Here is a 19,580-nt window from a genome sequence, read left to right on the forward strand (position 1 = left end):
TTAGTAAAACTCAACATAAAAAGAAGCACTCCATACAGACATTAAAGTCAGTGCTGCTCTTCGTCTTCCGTTTAAAAGGTTTCGAAATAGACTGTTGTAAATCAAATTTTGAAATAAACTAAAATCTCTTTTTCGTTTAAGGATAAAAAAACAGCTTCCACTAGGTCACCAGAAAGTATTTCTATAGACCTTAAATCTTCCTACATATGTCCTGTGCAGTAAGCTAAGCAATTAAGCAATGGACAGATTGAAAATATAACTACTTCAACAATCTAGACGATGTCCCATTGCAATAGTAAAGCAGGTGAAAAGCAAGTTCTTCGAATGGTGGGAGATTATGGTGAGGTCTGTTTAAATTTTCGGAAGAGCACGGTTGTCAAAATAACAAGAAGAAATATAAAAAGTCTACACACTGTATGTTCATCACAAATGTTTTCTTTTAATCTGTGTTTTGATTTTCAGACCCTCGTGATGAATTTTATGCAGCTGTAGTTGCAGGGATTGTTATCTCACTGCTGGTTGTGATAGCCTTAATAACTGCTATTCTTTTTGTACTGTGCAGAAGAGGGTGAGTTTAACCAAGAGTCTCCTCTAAAATGTATGAATGTGGGAAGATGGAGGAATGATGTGTTCTGTTGAATTATGTTTCATATATATGTGCACAAGTTTATGCTGTGGGGAATATATGTATGATTGCATGTACTTACATATTTTGTGCTCATCCCTTTGTCTGTCTGCTCATCAGTCTAGTCCCCATTATTTATTATATTTGCTACCACACAAATAATTTGTAATTACTTTGATTGGTTTACACAGATTGGACAGAAAAAAAGAAAAAGTGTCTTTTCCCCTAAATCCATAAGAAATCTTTATGGCAGTAACTCAACCTTTTCTTTTAAGGAAAGCTTGTGTCAGCGATAATGTAATTTTGATAAATTTTCACAAGTAAATAGATTTTTCATTAACTAAATAACAGTAAATTGAAAAGAAATTCAATCGAATAGTGGACAATTATAGTGTGTCATCATTACAGAGTATTCAATACTTTCTTAATAATAAACCAACAAAGTCTAAAGACATGAATTATTCCAAAACGCAAGAGAAAAGTGATGAGAACATCTTTTTAAGAAATTATTCTCAAATAGCCACGAACACAATGTTAGTGAATAAATGTGGGTGAAACACATCGCATTTCATCGGAGTAGTGAAAAGGTCTTTGGTTTGCAATGTTTTCCATTTGATCATTTCCATATGCTCTGCCAGATTTTTTCTTTCACTGAGAGTATTTTTTCCACAAACGTTCTCGACAAAAATATGTTGTCTACACTATGCATATATAATCTCCTTTTGACATTTCTCTCTATAACCTGAGTGTACAAGAGCACTAAACACACTCAGGCACAATCAAAATATTCTAAACGAATGGACAGAGGAGTGAGTAGAATTATGATTACACGTGTCATCACTATCAAATATAGTGCCACAAATGTGCTGCTTAAATTAAAAATAGGGATCAAATAAGAAAAACATCATTTTTAAAGCAAAGGCCATACAAAGGGCGTGATTAAGGACCTAACGGTCATTATCTTAATTTATTTTTACAGTAAAATTGTGTGCAAGCATCCTCCGTTCCTACAAAGATTCTCTAAGAAACAAGAAGAGTCTGAAGAGGGTCAGTCAATGATACCCAAAAAGGTAATATCATCATAAACAATATTGACATGTTCGAATAGTAAAACCTTAGTTGCTACTTTTTCGAACACATAAAAACAGATGAACTTTTATGATTGAAGGAACTGCATTATTTCTTTCTTACACAGGTTTAAGCGCATGCACACCAAAGTTTTCATCTGCATCTTTATATAATGATAATTTTGTATAATGTCGTTTATTATTATATTATTTTTCGTTTGGTAAACCAGGAGTTAAAGTATTATAGTATATACTATATGATATAATATTCTATAGAATATAATACATAAACTTTAGTTAAAGCTTCGTAACATGGATAAAAATGACACCAAAATATAGTCAGTCTGTTCAAACAGCTTCATCTGTTGACCATAAGATGTATCAAACTCTATTTTCAGTCTTCGCAGAAGATGGATGAGACGACAGAGAAATTTCTGACCTACCTGTCTGATGATTTCATAAAAATGTATCCTGACTTCGACACAAAATCGTATCTTGTGCCACCGCTGTACTTTAACAGAAACACATACAAAGAAGGTAACATCGGTGGACAACAAGTGTACATCACAAAGCCACCCGATGAGGAGACCGTGAAACATGACCTGGCGATGGCTCGTGTCCTCCACAGTCTCCGTCTCTTGGTGGAGCAGGAGGACCAGGATGTGATGTTTTTCATATCACAGTTTAACTACGACGACTACCTGGCTACACCAGGACAAGACTTTCTCAGCCACAAGCTGCCCATGCCAGTGGGTCTTATAGGGCAAGAAAAACATTTCGGGGACTTTGACATTCTTATCCTTCATCGCAATCTCGGGGTACTGGTTGGGGTGGTCAAAGCTTGTAGTGATGATCCAGGTAAGACAAATGACACAATCATTGTCGAGGAGATGAAAAAAGGCTGGGAGGAGCTGAACAATGCAGACCGCATGTTAAAACATCTTTTGTCTTCTGAACAGAATGAAATTGTTGTACACAAATTACTGATGTTGCCAAATGTATCCCAAGACCGCCTTGAAAGCTTATTACTAGGTAACGACGATATGACAAAGGTGGGTATACACTTAATAGGTTTATTTATTATATAATTAAAAATTATTTTGTGTAAGTCTCACTTCAGTATATAATTAATGGGTTTATACCTAGCTGACTTGCTTTGAAAGTCCTTTGCTTTTGTGTTGCTGTATATTACTTCATATTTCTTTTGTTACGTACTTCACATTATAAACTATCCATGCAAGCTATACTTTTTGCAAGTAATGCTTTATTTTTAGCATGGGTAGAAAATATTTTAACAATCCTCTTTAATTCACTAACGTGGTGGAACAATGCAAACTGACTATAGTTTGTTAAAATGATGTATTTCCAGGATCTAGCTACATGCCTTGGAATTTCAGAGCCTTCTTATCTTCATAAAGAATGTCTGTGCACAGAGCACTTGGATGATGCCGATTGGATTGGGTTAGGACTTGAGCTGAAGAAATTGTTAATTCGTCGATTGATGAGATCAGACGATAATACGCCATTTAGTGTCGACCAGTATGTGGCGATAATTTCCAGGTAATAAATACAAATACAGAGTACATGCTCCTGTAAACCTGAAGTGTAACCGGATTGCTAAGTGTATTTGAAGAGTTACAAAAGTTAATTTTTACAGATTGGTTGTCAGAGCTCACTACAAGATAATATTTTCAAAAACATTCATTGTTTTTACTGCTAATACCAAAACGTTACAATGCGCAAAAAGATATAAAACACTTAATTTACAGATAAACATTATTTTATATAGTTAAGGCTGCATTACACCTCTTATCAGGAAGCATTTGTGTACGTGGATGTTCGTGATATCACAGGCTTGCCATTTTATTTTTTGCTCATTGTAATGTTTACAATGTAAGAAATGAGTTTCTAAGAATGAAGAGACAATTCACTTTGCAAGAAAATTGTTAGAAACAGAGTTTCGATGTTAAGTTTTCACGAAATTGCATTTTAGCTCAACACTCTTCATTACACTTTCTGGTTTTTCTTGTCTCATTCTGTAGTCTGCAAGCTGTATGTTTCTATTTCTCCATCTGCTCCCATCTGTTATTACTACATCATGTTCCAAGGAAGGGAAACATAATAATTTAATATTATCACAGGTTCTGCGGACCTGCCACACCCTGGTCCTTAAAGATTCCAGGTGGTCCTCCAAAAGCTGTTCTGTCCCCGGCATTCAAACACTCGCTGAGCATGACGGGAGATTTATTCTGCGCGCCAGTCCTGCAGCCCGAGCAGTGGGATGCTCTCAATGACCACAGTCCTCGTGTGGTTCTCACGGGGCCGCCAGCTTCAGGGAAAACAAGGATGCTTGTGTTGACAGGAATACGATGGATATCCGAAGGTCACACAGTCCACGTGGTGTCCACTTGTAAAGAGAGTCGAGCAGCTACGGAGATGATACACGCAGAGCTGTCGAGGGTTTTACAGGAGAAACAATTACCAGGAGCAGTCAGTCTAGTCCCCTTCGAGGACGAAAGCATAACAGAAGGAGTTATACAAATGACAGAAGAGGCTGCTGATGGATCTTTGTATATTATTGCTGATGAGCCCGAGTCTTACAAGTAGGGGTTTAAATATTTTGGTTTCCTTGCTCTGTCTTTGTCTTACTTTTTTTAATCCTTTCCTTAAAAGAATGTTGATTAATGATATGTGTCTGTAGTACACATACAGTTTATTATATAATTGGCGCAAATCATATTCTCTCGTAACGCAGCTTCTGTCTCTTTTATTTTTAGTTAGGTGTCTATTTGTTACATTGTAAAATATAAATGTTTGTCGATTTGTACAAAAGGAAACAACCGGAATTTAGGGCTTTTGTGGACAGTCTACAAAAAGAAGTTCCAGAACTTTATCTCCGTGCTGCCAGTTATTTTCAAGAAAACGTCCCGGTCTGCTGCAAGACACAAACCTTTACCAAGAGTTTAACCTGTCCACCATCAATTCTCTTGCAAGCGGATGTGACAAAAGTTTTCTCTGAATGTGGCATCACTGCGTGGAGACCTGACATGAGAACTACAGCACCCACAGAAGGTCCACCAATTAAATTTGTGTACCACAGCAACGAGGGGCACAATGGGAGTCATCCAGGTGTCTGTGGAGAATGTGCAACAGAAGTGAAAGAATTTCTACAAACTTTACACATCTGTAACGAAGGTGTGTGTGTGAATATTTTTGTAGAGAAAATTAAATATTAAATAAAGGTAATTTATCTAAAAGATCAATTTACAAAGATCGTTTCCATAAACGGTTTATTCATGGGGAAAAAATTAATAAATGATTTTGGTTGACATAGAAAATTTTTGGTGAGGAGCTCCTATAATTGTGGCTGAATGGAACTGAGAGGAGACGAAAATTTAATAAATATATACGCATGTACCAGCTCAGCCTAGTTTGCTACTATGATTTGGATCAGTCAAGCAGACCACTCCTAGTGTTGCTTTGTACTCAAGAAAAAGAAGAAAAAGAGTGCAATGGTTTATTGTAGAAAAGTTAAATATTTAGTAGTATATCAGTATGTCTTTCGAGTTCCCAGTCGTGTAAGTGTAATTTGTGTATATATAAACACCTTTATGGCTAATGGATCATGTCAATAAAGGCTACATTTAAATAAGATAAATCAGATAAATACCAATGACAAAATACAGAGACATCAGCAAACGATGTCTGATAAAATAAACAGTTTGAGATTCATTTACATCTTACTTGTGTCTGTTGCAGCTGATTGTTCCCGGGAGACTGATGGCTTGTCGCACCTTCATTATAAAGACATACTGTTTTTGTATGAAATTACTGATGACCCCATTAGCACTCCAATCTATAAAGTGCTGATGGATGCAGGTATAAAAGTTAAAGTCCTTGACAAGGACCATCCTGTACTGAGTGCTATGAGAGCCACAAATGACGAGGTGTTAATAACTAGAGGGAGACACGTGCTCGGGATCAAAAAGAAAGTTGTTATTTATGTGCAAGGAAAATGGAAATTATTTCAAGACATGCCTCAACACTGGAAACGATTGCGAGGTCTGACCAGCTGTACCTCTCAGCTAGTCTGGGTACGAACTAAAACACTGTAATATAATATACACTGAGGTTGTACCAATATTCCTAATGTTTGTTGTGATCTAAACTAATGTTTTTGTTTACCTGTTTGTGTAAGGGAGAAGCAAGCCCACTCATGCACGACACAATATAAGACTTGATACAATTCATTACACACGACACGACACAATATAGACCTACTACAACTCATTACATGTTGCTAACAGTCTACGGATAATGACATATCGTTATATCTGTTAAAGTTAATGTTTCCGACTTCAAGCTAATGCTTTTCTTACACATAGTCTAGTTTTGAAATTTTTCTTTTGTAACAATTTTGTTTACTTTGTGTGATTGTATTTTTGTTTGTGTGTATGTATATGTGCATGGTTTATTTTCTTTGGTTGCATGAGCTCATCACAATTCGACAGGTGCATTTTTTATATATGACAAAATCTGAAGAATGAAGCTTACTACACATATACAGTCTGTAGCGGATTATATTCATTTATTTTAAGCAAGAGAAAGATTATTCCACTTCATTTTACCATGTTATGTGCTGCACCTGATAGTTTCACTTGGGTAAGTTTGCTGAACCGCGCTTTCCTTTCACTTCATAGATATACAATGGGCAGGAAACGTATACATTTCTTGTGTACAATAAAAGTGGTAAATACTTGGTAGTGTTGATTTTTATGTCTAACGTATAAGCAGTGCGTGTCTTTGTATATGGATAGGAAGGTATAAAAGTTCAAGTCTTTGACAATTATGATCCTGTTATAAATGCTATAACCGCAATAAATAAGGAGGTGCTAGCAACTAAAGGAAAATGTGTTTGGCAATAAAAATAAAATTGGCATTTATGTGAAAGAAAAATCTAAGAAATTTGTTTTTTAATGCTAAGTGATAAGTTGCCCTGGAGTACCAAAACTATACATTATTTTCAGCATCATCGTCTATCAGCCATGAAATGGAGATCCTTCTTATTCTCAGCTTCATTAGAACCACATCGTCAGCAAACTATTCCAACTAGTGATATTCGTTGTTGATTATCCAATCTTTATTTTCTAAATACGTTTCGTCGCGATGCATACGCCATTTTCTTCTCTGTTTTTTTTTCCCGGGGCAAAGGATATCCTTCAACTATTTCATAGAGAGACTTGCCTCCGCTTTTTGCCCTGGCCTGAGCGTTCAATAAGTTTCATAACTATCAAACTAAGATGCTTTTGTCCCGTAGTTTTCCATTTTGCCCTGAAACAGCCTCTTTCATTCTCTACATAACTAGGGAAATTTAGACAAAGTTAGTGAATGATCAACTAAGGTATTAATACTCTGAAATTTGTCATCGTAGTGGCTGTAAGTCACCTTAACCATTTCAAGTGGTTACCCTTGTGGTCTAGTTTGAGGCAGAAGGCTTGTCTTACTGAAATATATATTCAGCAAGACATTGTGTAGCATGTGGTCGTTGTCTGCCTACTTCCCAGTCACCTCAATCTACACACAAATATTGAAACTCGAATACCGAAGTGAAACAAGAAACGCTTTGCTAAAATAGGTTCTATGCAAATCCACAACATGGCCAGTTTCTCAAAAACTGAAGAAGCGCCTCAGTAATTTTCGAAAAGAAAAACAACAAGAAGTCTTCTGCACACAATTTGTTTAAGATTTAAGTTCGTGAGGTGAGTTTTGAGTTTATTATTATAATAACAACAGATAATATTTTTGCCCTAATGAAGACGACGCTTTTGATGAAGGAGGAGAGGGGATTGATATTTTATGCTGAGCCAGCAGTGAGGATGTATCATTGAAGACAGCCAGCCTGTGAAGAAGTGGAACAAAGGGAGAAAGAACAGCTTGCCTCAGACAAAGCTGTGCCAACGCTTTTATTAAAACAAAGCATTAAGTGTTACATTATTTTATAAACCAATCCTATCACAGCATTTTAACACTCAAATTGTTAAATATTGTCTCTTCCTGCTCTCCCTCTGTTGGCAACAGTGTTCCGTACATAATATTGCGTAGTACTTTTCTTTTATGATCGTTGTCTGCTTACTTTCTAGTCATCTCACCCTACATAAAAGTGTTGAAACTCCAATACCGAATGAAACAAGAAACACTGTGCTAAAAATACGATCTAGTCTAATCCACAACATTGCGAGTTTCTCATAAACTGAGGAAGCACCTAAGTAGTTTCAAACAGAAAAACAAGAAGTCTTCTTCACACAATCTGTTTAAGGTTTCGTCGGAATTTGTTAGGTTCGTGAGGTGAGTATTCAGCTTATTATTATCATAACTACAGACGTTTCTTTGCCAAAATAGCATAGAGGACACTGTTTACACCACTTTGTGTCCACATAAAAGTCGTTAGAAGTTTAGACCCTCGCCCACATAATAAGCTCTAACTGGACATTTAAAAGATTTAAAATTTACATAATAAAAAACTACAAATTTAACCTTGTATTTCATACTTGTTCTTTTAATCACAAAATTGAATAAAACAATGAGGTTTAAGTATGCAAGTACAACAGCGGTGATGAAGGAGGCCGGGGAATGGGTATTTTCCGCGGAGCAAACAATGTAGGCTGTATCATTGAAGGCAGCCAGCCCTGTAAAGAAGTGTGACAGAAGGAAGAACAGCTTGCCTAAGACAAAAGCTAAGCCCAAGCCATCCAACCTTCACTGTACTGATGACAGGAGGGAACCGCTGTACCATCGGACTGCCCTTGCTTTATTTCTTCTTTTCGAACTGTTTCCCATAATCCTAATAAAGTCGGAAAAGCGTTTCAGTCTGAACTCGCTTACTGCTCAGTTCTAGAATGTTCTTTCTACAGAATACTACACGATCAAACAGATATGATGACTGTGACCATGGCAGTTGATATTTTGACACTGGATGTATTTTAATTACTTCTATGCCACCATTTCAGAGTGACATCCTATACAATAGAGGGAGGTGAAAGATCACGTGACATTTATACCTCTAGCACGTCATTTCCGCTTCGTCTCATTGTGTCTACGTGTCCTTCAAATCTCATTGCATTCAAGAGCACACGGTCTGTAATTTTCTCGTTTTAGTCAATTTTATCCCGTATTACCATATTATTATTGCTTAGTTACCTTATTAATTACCTTAAAAGAACCGGTGATTCCCATGCAGTGACTCACTCCTCAAACTTTAAACTTATTTCGTTTACTAATAAAAGTCGGGAAAGATGACTCAAGCCATTAATGGAACTCATGGTCACAGACCAGTTCGTGTCACAAGACATTTTGACCCCTTACATGGTATTTTAAGTAAAAGACTAAAAGCAGGGAGTATATGAAGTTAAAGAATGTATAAGAATGCGGGAATATAGGTGTTTGGTACAATGTTAGACACAGACACTGTATTTTCCCCATTGAGAATATGAGGAAGGAACAAAGTTGTTCATTCAAATGCCAGTCAACCGATTTTAAATATGTTATCCAATGAAATGATTTTATAAGCACTGCATCAAACTAAATAATAATTCAAAATAGAAAGGCTCCAATACCCATCACAGATAAAGTAAAACGGGGAGACACACCCACACCCCACATGTTAAAAAAGTTGAAAGGAAGCATTTCACCTTCCAACTGCTTTTTCAAGAAATACCAAGTGATAAGGTATCCTGAAGTGCCGAAACTATACATTCTTTTTAATATCATTATCAAAGTCATGAAATGTAGCTCCTTCTTCTTATTCTGAGCTTTCCTAGGATCACATCGTCAGTACTATTCCAACTAGTCATATCCGTTCCTATCCTATAAATATCCCATCTTTCTTTTCTAAATACGATTCGTCGCGATAACATTTTCGCAATTTTCTTCTCTGCTTTGCCCTGGGGCAGAGGATATCCTCCAACTATTTCATAGAGGGATTTGCCTCCGCTTTTTGTACTGGCCTGAGTGTTGAATCCGTTTCATTACTCTCAAAATTTAGATGCTTTTTGACACGGAGTTTTCCATTTTATCCCTGAAACAGCGGCTTTCATCCTCTACCTAACTATGGCAATATAGAAAAAGCTAGTGAATGATCAAGTGAGGTATTAATACTTTGAAATTTGCGATCGTACATACTGGCTATAAGTCACCTTCACCATTTCATATAGTAACCATTGTAGTCTAGCTTGAAGCATATGGTTGGATGTCTTAATGAAATATATATCCAGCAAGATATTGTGTAGTATGTGATCGTTGTTTGCTTAATTCCCAGTCACCTCAACCTACATAAAAATGTTGAAACTCGATTCCCGAAGTGAAACAAGAAACGGTATCCTAAATACAAGTTCTACGCAAATGCACAACATGGCGAGTTTCTCAAAAACTGAAGAAGCACCTCAGTAATTTTCGAAAAGAAAAACAAGAAGAAGTATTCTCCACACAACTTGTTTAAGCTGCCGTCAATTTTTAGGCTCGTGAGGTGAGTTTTGAGTTTATTATTATAATAACAACAGAAGTTTCTCTGCTAATGTAGCTTCAATGTCGCTATTTTCACCACTTTGTGTATCGACAAGGAAGTCAGTAGAAGTTAAGTGCGCAAATGTAGCCCACCCCGACTGAATGAGCTAGAACTGGAAAACTTAAGAGATTTTAAACTTACGTAATTAAAATATACAGGGTTGACCTTTAATTTTATACTTCCCTTATTCTATTAATCACAAAATGAAGTCGTTATGCTTGTACTTCATCATGTTTCTGGGAAGTGAAAGAATAATTAAAGATTTTCACAACTTCTGCAGAACCGCCACACGCTGATTATTAACGATTCCAATTAATTTCCAAATGTTGTTCTATCAATTGCACTCAAGCACTCAGTGAGCATGATGAGAGATTTCTTCCGCTTGCCAGCCCTACAGTAGAGCAGTGGTATATGTTGATAGAAGACAGTTCTCTAATGTTTCTCATGGGATCGCCATCTTCATGTAAAAAAAAAGACATTCGAAGGTGACACAGTCCACGTGGTACCGAATTAAAGGTGGGAGCCGGCCAGTTACGCAGGTGATACACACACTGTCAAAGGATTTCAAGTAAAAACAATTACCAGGAGTAGCGAACCCAATTCATTAGCGAGGCCTACAACAGCACATTCAATTTGCTCTTTGTCTTGTGACTTATTACTTCGTATAGTTCCATCCAGGTATCACGTGCACTGCCTCTATTTCATTTCATTCACATAATTTTATTATACTCAGTCTTCTTCAGCCTTGTTTATATTGAAATTCTTTGTTCTAATCTCTTACCTTTACCATAACACCCTGAACAAACGCGTGTTTGGTGACAACAATGCGAGGTTGAAGGTCTGTACTGATCCACAGCTACTTGCTGTCAAACAGTTTGATCGTTTTTAACTAAATAACTCATTTTTTCCCTGAAGTGTATTTAGGCTTTCCCTGTTTCTGTAACTTCATTGTCAACTCAGAATCTGTTACAAACAACTGCTATTGTCTTAAAACAACTTCGCAGTGCCTCGGTCTTGCTATTCCCCCACAACTTAATCTCTAAAGCTTTTGGTTGAACATTTGTCACGTTTTGTGATTGTCTTAGGATACGATGAACCAATCTCAGATCTCCCCAAGGGAAGCCTGAATATGCGTGAAAACGTATTTGAGAGGAGAGAGAGAGAAAGAGAGAGAGTTATACATTTGTACAAAAACCAATTCTCTAGAGTAGAACATGTTGATACCGGAAGACGAATTCGGTATTGAGATCACTATTATTAAATTCACAAAGAAAAAATACAAACTGATTAGTATATCTATTCAAGAACTTTTTGTAGCTGTCATTAGGTTATCAACCTCTAATATAGACAAAGCTAGTAAATGATCAAGTGAGGTATTAATACTTTGATATTTGCCATCGGACATAGTGGCTATAAGTCACCTTCACCATTTCATGTGGTAACACTTGTGATCTAGCTTGTAGCAGATGGTTGGATATCTTAATGAAATATATATTCAGCAGTATATTGCGTTTTACTTTTTTGTATGATCGGTGTCTGCTTACTTCACAGTCACCTCAACCGACATAAAAGAGTTGAAACTCAAATACGGAAGTGAAACAAGAAACGCTGTGCTAAAATAGGTTCTAGGCAAATCTACATCATGGCAAGTTTCTCAAAAACTGAAGAAGCGCCTCAGTAGTTTTCGAAAAGAAAAACAAGAAGAAGTCCTCTGCACGCAATTTGTTTGAGCTTCCGTCATTTTTTCAGACTCGTGAGGTGAGTTTTGAGTTTATTATTATAATAACAACAGAAGTTTGTCTGCTAATGTAGCTTCAATCACTATTTTCACCACTTTGTGTATCGACAAGGAAGTCGGTAGAAGTTCAGTGCGCAAATGTAACCTACCCCGACTGAATGAGCTAGAACTGGAAAATGTAAAACATTTAAAATTCACGTAACTAAAACCTGCAGGGTTGATCTTTTATTTTATACTAAACTTATTTTTTTTTAATTACAAAAGTAAATAAGTTAATGAGGTTTAAGTGTGCAAGTACAACAGCTGTCAGAAGATCATAAATGAAGTGAGTAGTTGACCTCTTCACGTTTGCCTTAATTCGTCCTTTGTCCACTTCTGTATATCTCTAAGAACACTGGATGTTGTCCACGTACATGTAATACCACTACTTTCAGAGTGACATCCAATACGATGGAAGGAGGTGGAAGATCACGTGACATTTATACCTCTAGCACGTCATTTCCGCTTTGTCTCATTGTCTCTACTTTACTCTTGAGCCTTCAAATCTCATTGAATTCAAGAGCTTTAGCACAAGGTCAGTAATTTTCTTATTTTAGTAAACTTTATCCCGTTTTAGCATATTTCTAATTGCCTAGTAGTTATTGTAGAATAATTGTTTGTAAAATGCATAGTAATGTCATTGACTATAATACACAGTAATTATGCCTTGTTGAAGAGACGAAAAATGAAGATATTTATTTGTAATCTTCTTATTCAGATTGTGTGTTTGTGTGGTGCACATAACTGATATCTGATACCATCTGTTTAGATTTTTTTCTTTAAAAAAGAGCACATCAATGATTATTATCAGCTTGTGTATGCTGCTCCAAGTTTGTTTTCCATTTCCTAAATAGTCAGTCTTATTTTTAAATGAAAGAAAAAAATACATCTTCTACAAAGTCCTTAACACTGTCAAAGTCCGGACAATACCAAAAATTAAACCATAGGGTAAGAACGGGAGACGGGTTAATCTTTGTAGTTTTAAATTTCCTCTTTATTACAAAGCCCATCAACGTCTCACACCCCTAATGTACCCAGGGTAGGCTTGGTGCACGTGAGTCTGGCGCTGACAACAGGTCAGAGGACGTAATGAAAAATGATAGAAGCCAGGCACTCCTGTTAGTAATATACTAATATCCTTATGCTTAATGAAGCACGTTGGTAATATTGATAGAATTGTGTAAAATTTCCTGATGATGAACAAAAAGATAAGATTTTTTGATTGCACTGTGAATGGATTGACCTGATTCCAATTTTTAGAAATCTTTTGCATGATAGTAATCTTTTGTCCACATTTATATATTAATATATTCGTGAAGTATAGGAAAGTAAAATTACAAAATATTTGTATCACATAAAGTAAACTTCACATTATCATTATCATGATGATGATGATGATGATGATGATGACGACGACGTAAGGTCCTGATCTTATCTGCGCGTTCCTATGTTACAGATAAGACAAGTTGCCATGTTACAAGTGTGAAGGAGAATGAACCGACAACATTCACATGTATCTTCAGTGTTGACCTCAGGGTCACGAGACAAGACGTCAAAGTCATCCATCAAAGCAACACAGGTAATAAAAATGATGATTTGACTTCTTGACTTCGTCGTGATATCAGCTTCAAAATTTCAAACAATGAGTAAGCAAGTCACGTGAACAGCCCGGGATATTTATAAATCGACTCTTTGACACACTGTGTATAAAATGGCTCAGCGTGTCCTAGATGTTGCCAAATAATTGCATTAATAACTTAAACTTTCGAATTTTCCAAGAAACTGATGTCGTCAGCTGCACGTGGATAAACAAAAAACCATCGTGCACCTCAGTCCCGGGGTTTGAAGTAAACAACACAATCACTGATCGTCTGACAATCAAAGTACCCCGGGCTACTCTCGAGTACAATGGGACGTACGTGTGTCACCTACAAGGCTCTCAGTCTGAACACTTTGAGTCATGTGACTTTATTGTAATGACAGGTACAGTTTCTTCACTGATTGCATGTAGAAAAAAGAACATCATACAAGAATCCATACAATATCAATTTCTCTGAGATAATGTAATTTGACAAAATATAAACATCTTCCAAATTATGTTGTTATTCTGGGCCCTGATATTCAATGTTATTATTGAATACAACTAAGTATCCTGTTTTAGGTTCAGCTACTACCACACCAGTGGGAACTATCGTCGCTGTAACTGTTGGAGTAATAACAGCCGTGTTAGTTACCGTAACCGTGATCATTGCTTTCATCATCAGAAAACGCAGATCGCGGTAAGGAAATATAAATCATGCCTTCTCTAGTTGTTTATGTCAGTGTGTATGCGTGCCTTAGATTGTAAATATAAATCAGATAAACTCTTTAAGGTCGTTTCCATTGCTCAAATTTGTAGCCAAAATTATCTTTGTATATTTATCACTTACAGCAAACCATCGGAAGCGAAAAATCGTAAGGAAACGAAGCCAATGATACAAACCGTATGCATTAGACACTTTTTTCTTTCGTTTGTTATTTTTATTGCTAAATATAACGTGCAATGTATAGAAAGATACGTGTCTTATTTATTAGTTTTTGTGTAATTTTTCAAAAACCATAATGATTACTGAATTGCCCTCTAGGGATTAATAAAGTGTTATCTTATCTTATGATAAAGATACACGGTTCACTTTACCAAACAGTATGAACTTTTAGATACATCGATAAAATACACAGACATAGCGAGTTTTACTTGCACTGTTACATGTGAAGAAACAAAATATTTTTACATTACTTCAGCCCTCACAGGATGTCGTTAAAACTACAAAGAACTTCTTGACTGACCTCTCCAATGGTTTCCGGAAGACATATCCCGAGTATAACACAAAATCCTATGTTGTGCCGCCGTTGTACTTCAATGACAACACATATGAACTGACCACCTTTGCTGGAGAAGACGTGTACATCACTAACCCCCCCGATCAACAAACTGTGAAGCACGACATGGCCATGGGTCGGGTCTTGAAAAATCTTAACCTTCTAGCAATTTTTGAAAGTGAAGTGATGTTTGTCATATCGCAGTTCGACTACAAGAAGTACTTGGCTAATCCTACGAACGAGTTCGCTGATCACAGTTTACCAATGCCTGGTGAACTGAGGAAGTCTGACAAACACTACGGAGACTTTGACATCCTTATCATTCATCGACATCACGGGCTGGTGGTCGGGGTGGTGAAGACTTGTTCTGGTGGGTGTCAAAATAATGAGGTAGAGGTAGAGGATACAACCCAGATGGTGGTCGAGGAGCTGAAACAAGGCTGTAAACAACTGGACGAGGCAGAGAAAATGTTACAACATCTTCTGTCAGATCGCATAACTAATCAAAACCAACAAATGCAGGTTCAAAAATTATTAATTCTGCCAAATCTTTGGGAAGAACGTCTAAGGATTGTCCTGAATGAAGACCAAGATGTGGCACAAGTAAGTGTTTTGAAAAGAGCTTGATTCTTACCTATCTTGTTAAAGGATTTTTACTGAACTTCTTTGTTTTACTATTATTCTATTTCCGCGGAAGCAATACTCCAATGCGTATTTTATACTCGCCTTAACATTTTGCCAACTATGTTTCATTAAGGTTTATTTGTGAGTTTTTGCCTTTTCGAATAACGACAATATCAAAATAAACAGCATGTCTCTTTTTGTAAAACTTTAAAAACATCATTTGCGACAATACAATAAAGGTAAAATTTGGTTTATATTTACATATGTTTTTCTTATGCTAATTAGTTTTTCTTTACCTCATTTCTTACTAAATTGTGAACTTAAATTTCAGAATTTAAAGAAGTGTCTTGGATTTCCGGAGACTGCTGACATTTCTAACAAATGTCTCTGTGGCGATCATATGTGGAGTCCAGATAGACAGCAAAATATTAAAAAGTGGTTCAACAGTCGATTTCCTGAAGCACAGAACAAAGCATTCGCTAGCGACGACGAGTACGCTGATAAAGTTGCAAGGTAAAGTGTGGATAGCGATAATGATTATTAAATATCCTAAAAAAGAAAGAGGGATCATTTAAAATTATCTTTATTGCGACCGCTTACTTCTCTTTTAGGTCACATTTGTAACAATCTTTTTTTTAATTCCATTTCATTAAAAGATAACTTCATTGATAATAACAGGTTCTGTGGACCTGCAACCATTTGGTCTTTGAACATTCCGGATCATCAAAGTGGCATCTTACCCAAGACACTGGAAGACTGTGTGTGGATGACAGGTGAGCTGTTCACCAAGCCAATACTACAGCCCCAGCAGTGGGAGATACTAAACACAAACAGTCCTCGGGTCTTCCTCTCGGGGCCGCCAGCTTCAGGGAAGACGAGGATGCTGGTGTTGGCAGGCAAACGATGGATGTCCGACGGTCACAAGGTTCACGTGGTTTCCACTGGAAGAAAGAGTCGAGCAGCAAGTCATGTGATTTACACAGAGCTGTCGATGGCCTCCAAAGAAATGTCAGGATCGTGTGAACTGATAACTTTCGAGAAAGAAGATACAAAAGAAAGGATCGACAAACTTTTGAAGCTTGCTAAAACTATGTACATCATAGCTGATGAGGCTTACAAGTGAGGTTTTATAACTTATACTTTACAACTTTAAGTCTTAGTATTTAAGCTTTCTTAGATGATCTTTCCTGAACGAAGGCGTGAGCATTTCTGTCGTGGTTGTGGTGGTTGTGGTGGTGGTTGTGGTATTTGGTGGTGTTGAATGTGGTGGTGGTGGTTTTGCTGGTGATAATTCATATTTCTTGGTAGCACAATTAAAACAACGCATTCTCATTACTATTTTTAGACTGGAAACAAAGAAGGACATATGAATATAACTAGATTAAACGTGTGTAGCTGTGTGACGTTTAGTAATCTGGTTTATTGCAGTGCTAAAAGCTCAAGTTTTAAGGATTTTGTTGATGGTCTCCGAAAGGAAGTCCCAAAACTCCATCTATGGGCTGCCAGTTGTTTACCAAACATCGCCCCGCAGTGCTGCGAGCCTTACCTCTTTAAAGACAGTTTTACTTGTCCACCTGCAATCTTAGCGAGATTTGATGTGTCACAACTTGCCGACAAGAATACTGTCGACTTTTGGAGGTATGACAGCAGAACCACAGCGCCCACGGATGGTCCGACAGTAATAGAAGTTTACCATGATGACAAAGGTCACAATGGTGACTATCCACACGACTGCAAGACATGTGCCAACGAAGTCATGAAATTACTTCAAACCCTTTGCGTCATTAAATCAGGTACATGTACCTCAGACCTTTCTAACGTACATTAAATTTAAAATAAATCAAGAGAGATTGGATACTGAAACTAATAGTCTGCAAAAAATGGAATAATGAGGTAGTAAATCTCCAGAACTAGCGCATTTATTCGTTGGTGAGCTTATAGGAATTAGAAGTTGTAATATACCAGTTTCTGTGTTGATTCTTTTTGTGAGTAAGCAGGTAACCTAAGGAAAATGTTCTTTATTTCAGAAAATACAAATGCTGAGAAATAGAGACATCATTCTAAAAAGAAAAATGTTAAGACATATAATTACATATTACAAGATCTATAAAAAAAATATTCAGCATAAGTCATTTCCCTTTAATAGTAAAGCAGTATTTAATATCTGTTCTTATTATTTTATTTAATCAATGGCTTTGTATTTAGGTATACGTATATACACGCTCATTTAATTATACTTCTATTTATATACCTTTGCAATACGATCGGTAATTTACCTAAATAGTCTTCAAAGCAAACTTGTGTACCTGAGTAGCTGTTAACGTTTATAGTGTGTGTGAGCAAACGGTGGTTGACAGGAACATAAATATTCATTAAACTGGTGCCTTAACATAATTTGTTATAACTGTTGCTGCTCCTCTGCTTGTTTCTTGTAACAGTTGGTGCCAACCAAAAGGTCGAAGGACAGCCCAAGCTGTTGAGTAAAGACATCCTGGTTCTGTGTGAAAATGATGGAGAGACAGCTGTGAGTGCTGCACTGAAGAAGTCAGGAGTGAGTGTGAAGACAGTGGACGAAAAGAACCGTGAACAAGTTTTCGAAGCCAACAACAATGTAGTGTGGGAAGCTAAGGGTCAACACATGTTCGGCATCAAACGGAAAGTCGTGGTTTATGTAGAAGGAAATCCAAAGGATAAACACAAAATGTCTGTCGACCTCAAACGATTGCGAGGTGTCACTAGTGCAACATCTCAGCTGATCTGGTTGGTAGGATGTCAGAAGAGTTAAACAGTTTCTGCAGTGAAAGTGTATTTGTCTAACTGACAGACACTTTGTATTGGGTGACAACCAGGGCTTGTACATATATTGAGTGGATGTAAACTACCAAGAAACACTTCTGTCCATTTTTTTTTAACTTTTCCTGGTGTTTTATATATTTGTTCACTTTTTTGTTCTTCATTTGTTCTTTTTTTTCTGCGCAATGAGCATTCTTCGGAATGGATACCTGCGCATTACAAATCGACATCATCATCATCATGTAAGAAACATGCGTTAGGATTTGCATTCATTTAATCGCTTAATTCACTCAATGTGTTTACTATAATATGCTCTTCTATAGAATACATCATCACAGAGGATTGTGTCTTTATTTTTGTAGGTAACGTTGCAGATTCTGTTGTTTGTTGTTGTTTGCTGTTTGTTTTTTGTTGTTGTTGTTGTTGTTGTTGTTGTTGTTGTTGTTGTTGTTGTTGTAGTTGTTGTTGTAGTTGTTGTTGTTGTTACGGAGTTTCTTGTAACACAAATGTGCACATGAAAAGACTTCCAAAAGAATTTTTTTCTAAGTTCCGCGTGCTAACAGAGAATATTTTCAGAAACTTTTATAGCAATACGTTACTTATTGAATACAGTCGTAAATGTTAGAATGCGCTAAAAAGAGCAAATACATGCGCATTAGATATAAACATAATATATATTTACATAGCCAGAGCTATATTCGGTGACATATTTAGACCCATGTGTTAGTTATTTGTTTGGTGGATGCTCGTGTCGACACAGGTTGGTCCATGTTATTGTGCGAGTTTTATTCTTTGTAGCATTTGTTTCGGAGGACGGATAATGTTGATTCATAGGAAAGTTGTCAGAAAATAATGTCTTGTAAAACAAATTTTTTTAATGTTGGCCTGCCACAAATTTATATTTGTATTTCAACAACCTTCATTATCATGTTCGCCTTTGCTTGTCTCTCCTACTGTTATCAGCAATTTGTAAATTTTTGTTACTGTATTTGTTGCTACAACTGCTTTTTACTCAAATGTTGTGTGCCAGGCAGTGAAACGTGCTATATAAGAAATTTTAACACTATTTTTACTACATTAACTGTTTTATTTAACAGGCTTTTCGAGAGATGATTATAATATGTTTATATAATCTTCTTAATACTTAGCTGTGTCCATAAATATATATTATTTCAATACTAAATTTATAAACAATTGTGTTCCTTCACACGTTTATTGAAAATATTTTAAGATGCTTAAGTCATCTTTATTAGCCTATATTGACAAGAAACTTTG

General features: G+C 36.4%; 2 protein-coding genes across 9 annotated transcripts in view; both read left to right on the top strand.

Moving 5' to 3' along the window:
• The window catches only part of LOC112574907, a 12,149-nt gene extending 5,672 nt beyond the window's left edge, over positions 1 to 6,477 (top strand). The window contains exons 10-16 of the mRNA XM_025256271.1: positions 463 to 568; positions 1,605 to 1,695; positions 2,091 to 2,744; positions 3,062 to 3,252; positions 3,834 to 4,295; positions 4,526 to 4,887; positions 5,452 to 6,477. Coding sequence (XP_025112056.1) covers positions 463 to 568; positions 1,605 to 1,695; positions 2,091 to 2,744; positions 3,062 to 3,252; positions 3,834 to 4,295; positions 4,526 to 4,887; positions 5,452 to 5,807 — 2,222 coding nt within the window. The 3' untranslated portion in view covers positions 5,808 to 6,477. The remainder of the gene's footprint in view (positions 1 to 462; positions 569 to 1,604; positions 1,696 to 2,090; positions 2,745 to 3,061; positions 3,253 to 3,833; positions 4,296 to 4,525; positions 4,888 to 5,451) is intronic.
• LOC112574909 overlaps positions 1 to 18,630 on the top strand; it is a 39,522-nt gene extending 20,892 nt beyond the window's left edge. For 4 of the 8 annotated variants that reach the window (XM_025256277.1, XM_025256276.1, XM_025256274.1 and 1 more), the window contains exon 13: positions 17,951 to 18,630. In XM_025256277.1, the coding sequence (XP_025112062.1) occupies positions 17,951 to 18,297 (347 nt within the window). In that variant the 3' untranslated portion in view covers positions 18,298 to 18,630. Of the gene's footprint in view, positions 1 to 7,948; positions 8,038 to 8,699; positions 8,826 to 8,870; positions 10,214 to 11,803; positions 12,011 to 12,424; positions 12,565 to 13,485; positions 13,609 to 13,808; positions 14,013 to 14,190; positions 14,309 to 14,460; positions 14,513 to 14,810; positions 15,492 to 15,843; positions 16,026 to 16,190; positions 16,632 to 16,940; positions 17,306 to 17,950 lie in introns of those variants that run through there. The other 4 variants (XM_025256278.1, XM_025256282.1, XM_025256281.1 and 1 more) reach the window with 4 other exon arrangements.
• The last annotated feature ends 950 nt before the right edge of the window (positions 18,631 to 19,580 follow it).

The sequence above is a fragment of the Pomacea canaliculata genome, linkage group LG11 (genome assembly GCF_003073045.1).
Source record: "Pomacea canaliculata isolate SZHN2017 linkage group LG11, ASM307304v1, whole genome shotgun sequence".
Lineage (NCBI taxonomy): Eukaryota > Metazoa > Mollusca > Gastropoda > Architaenioglossa > Ampullariidae > Pomacea > Pomacea canaliculata.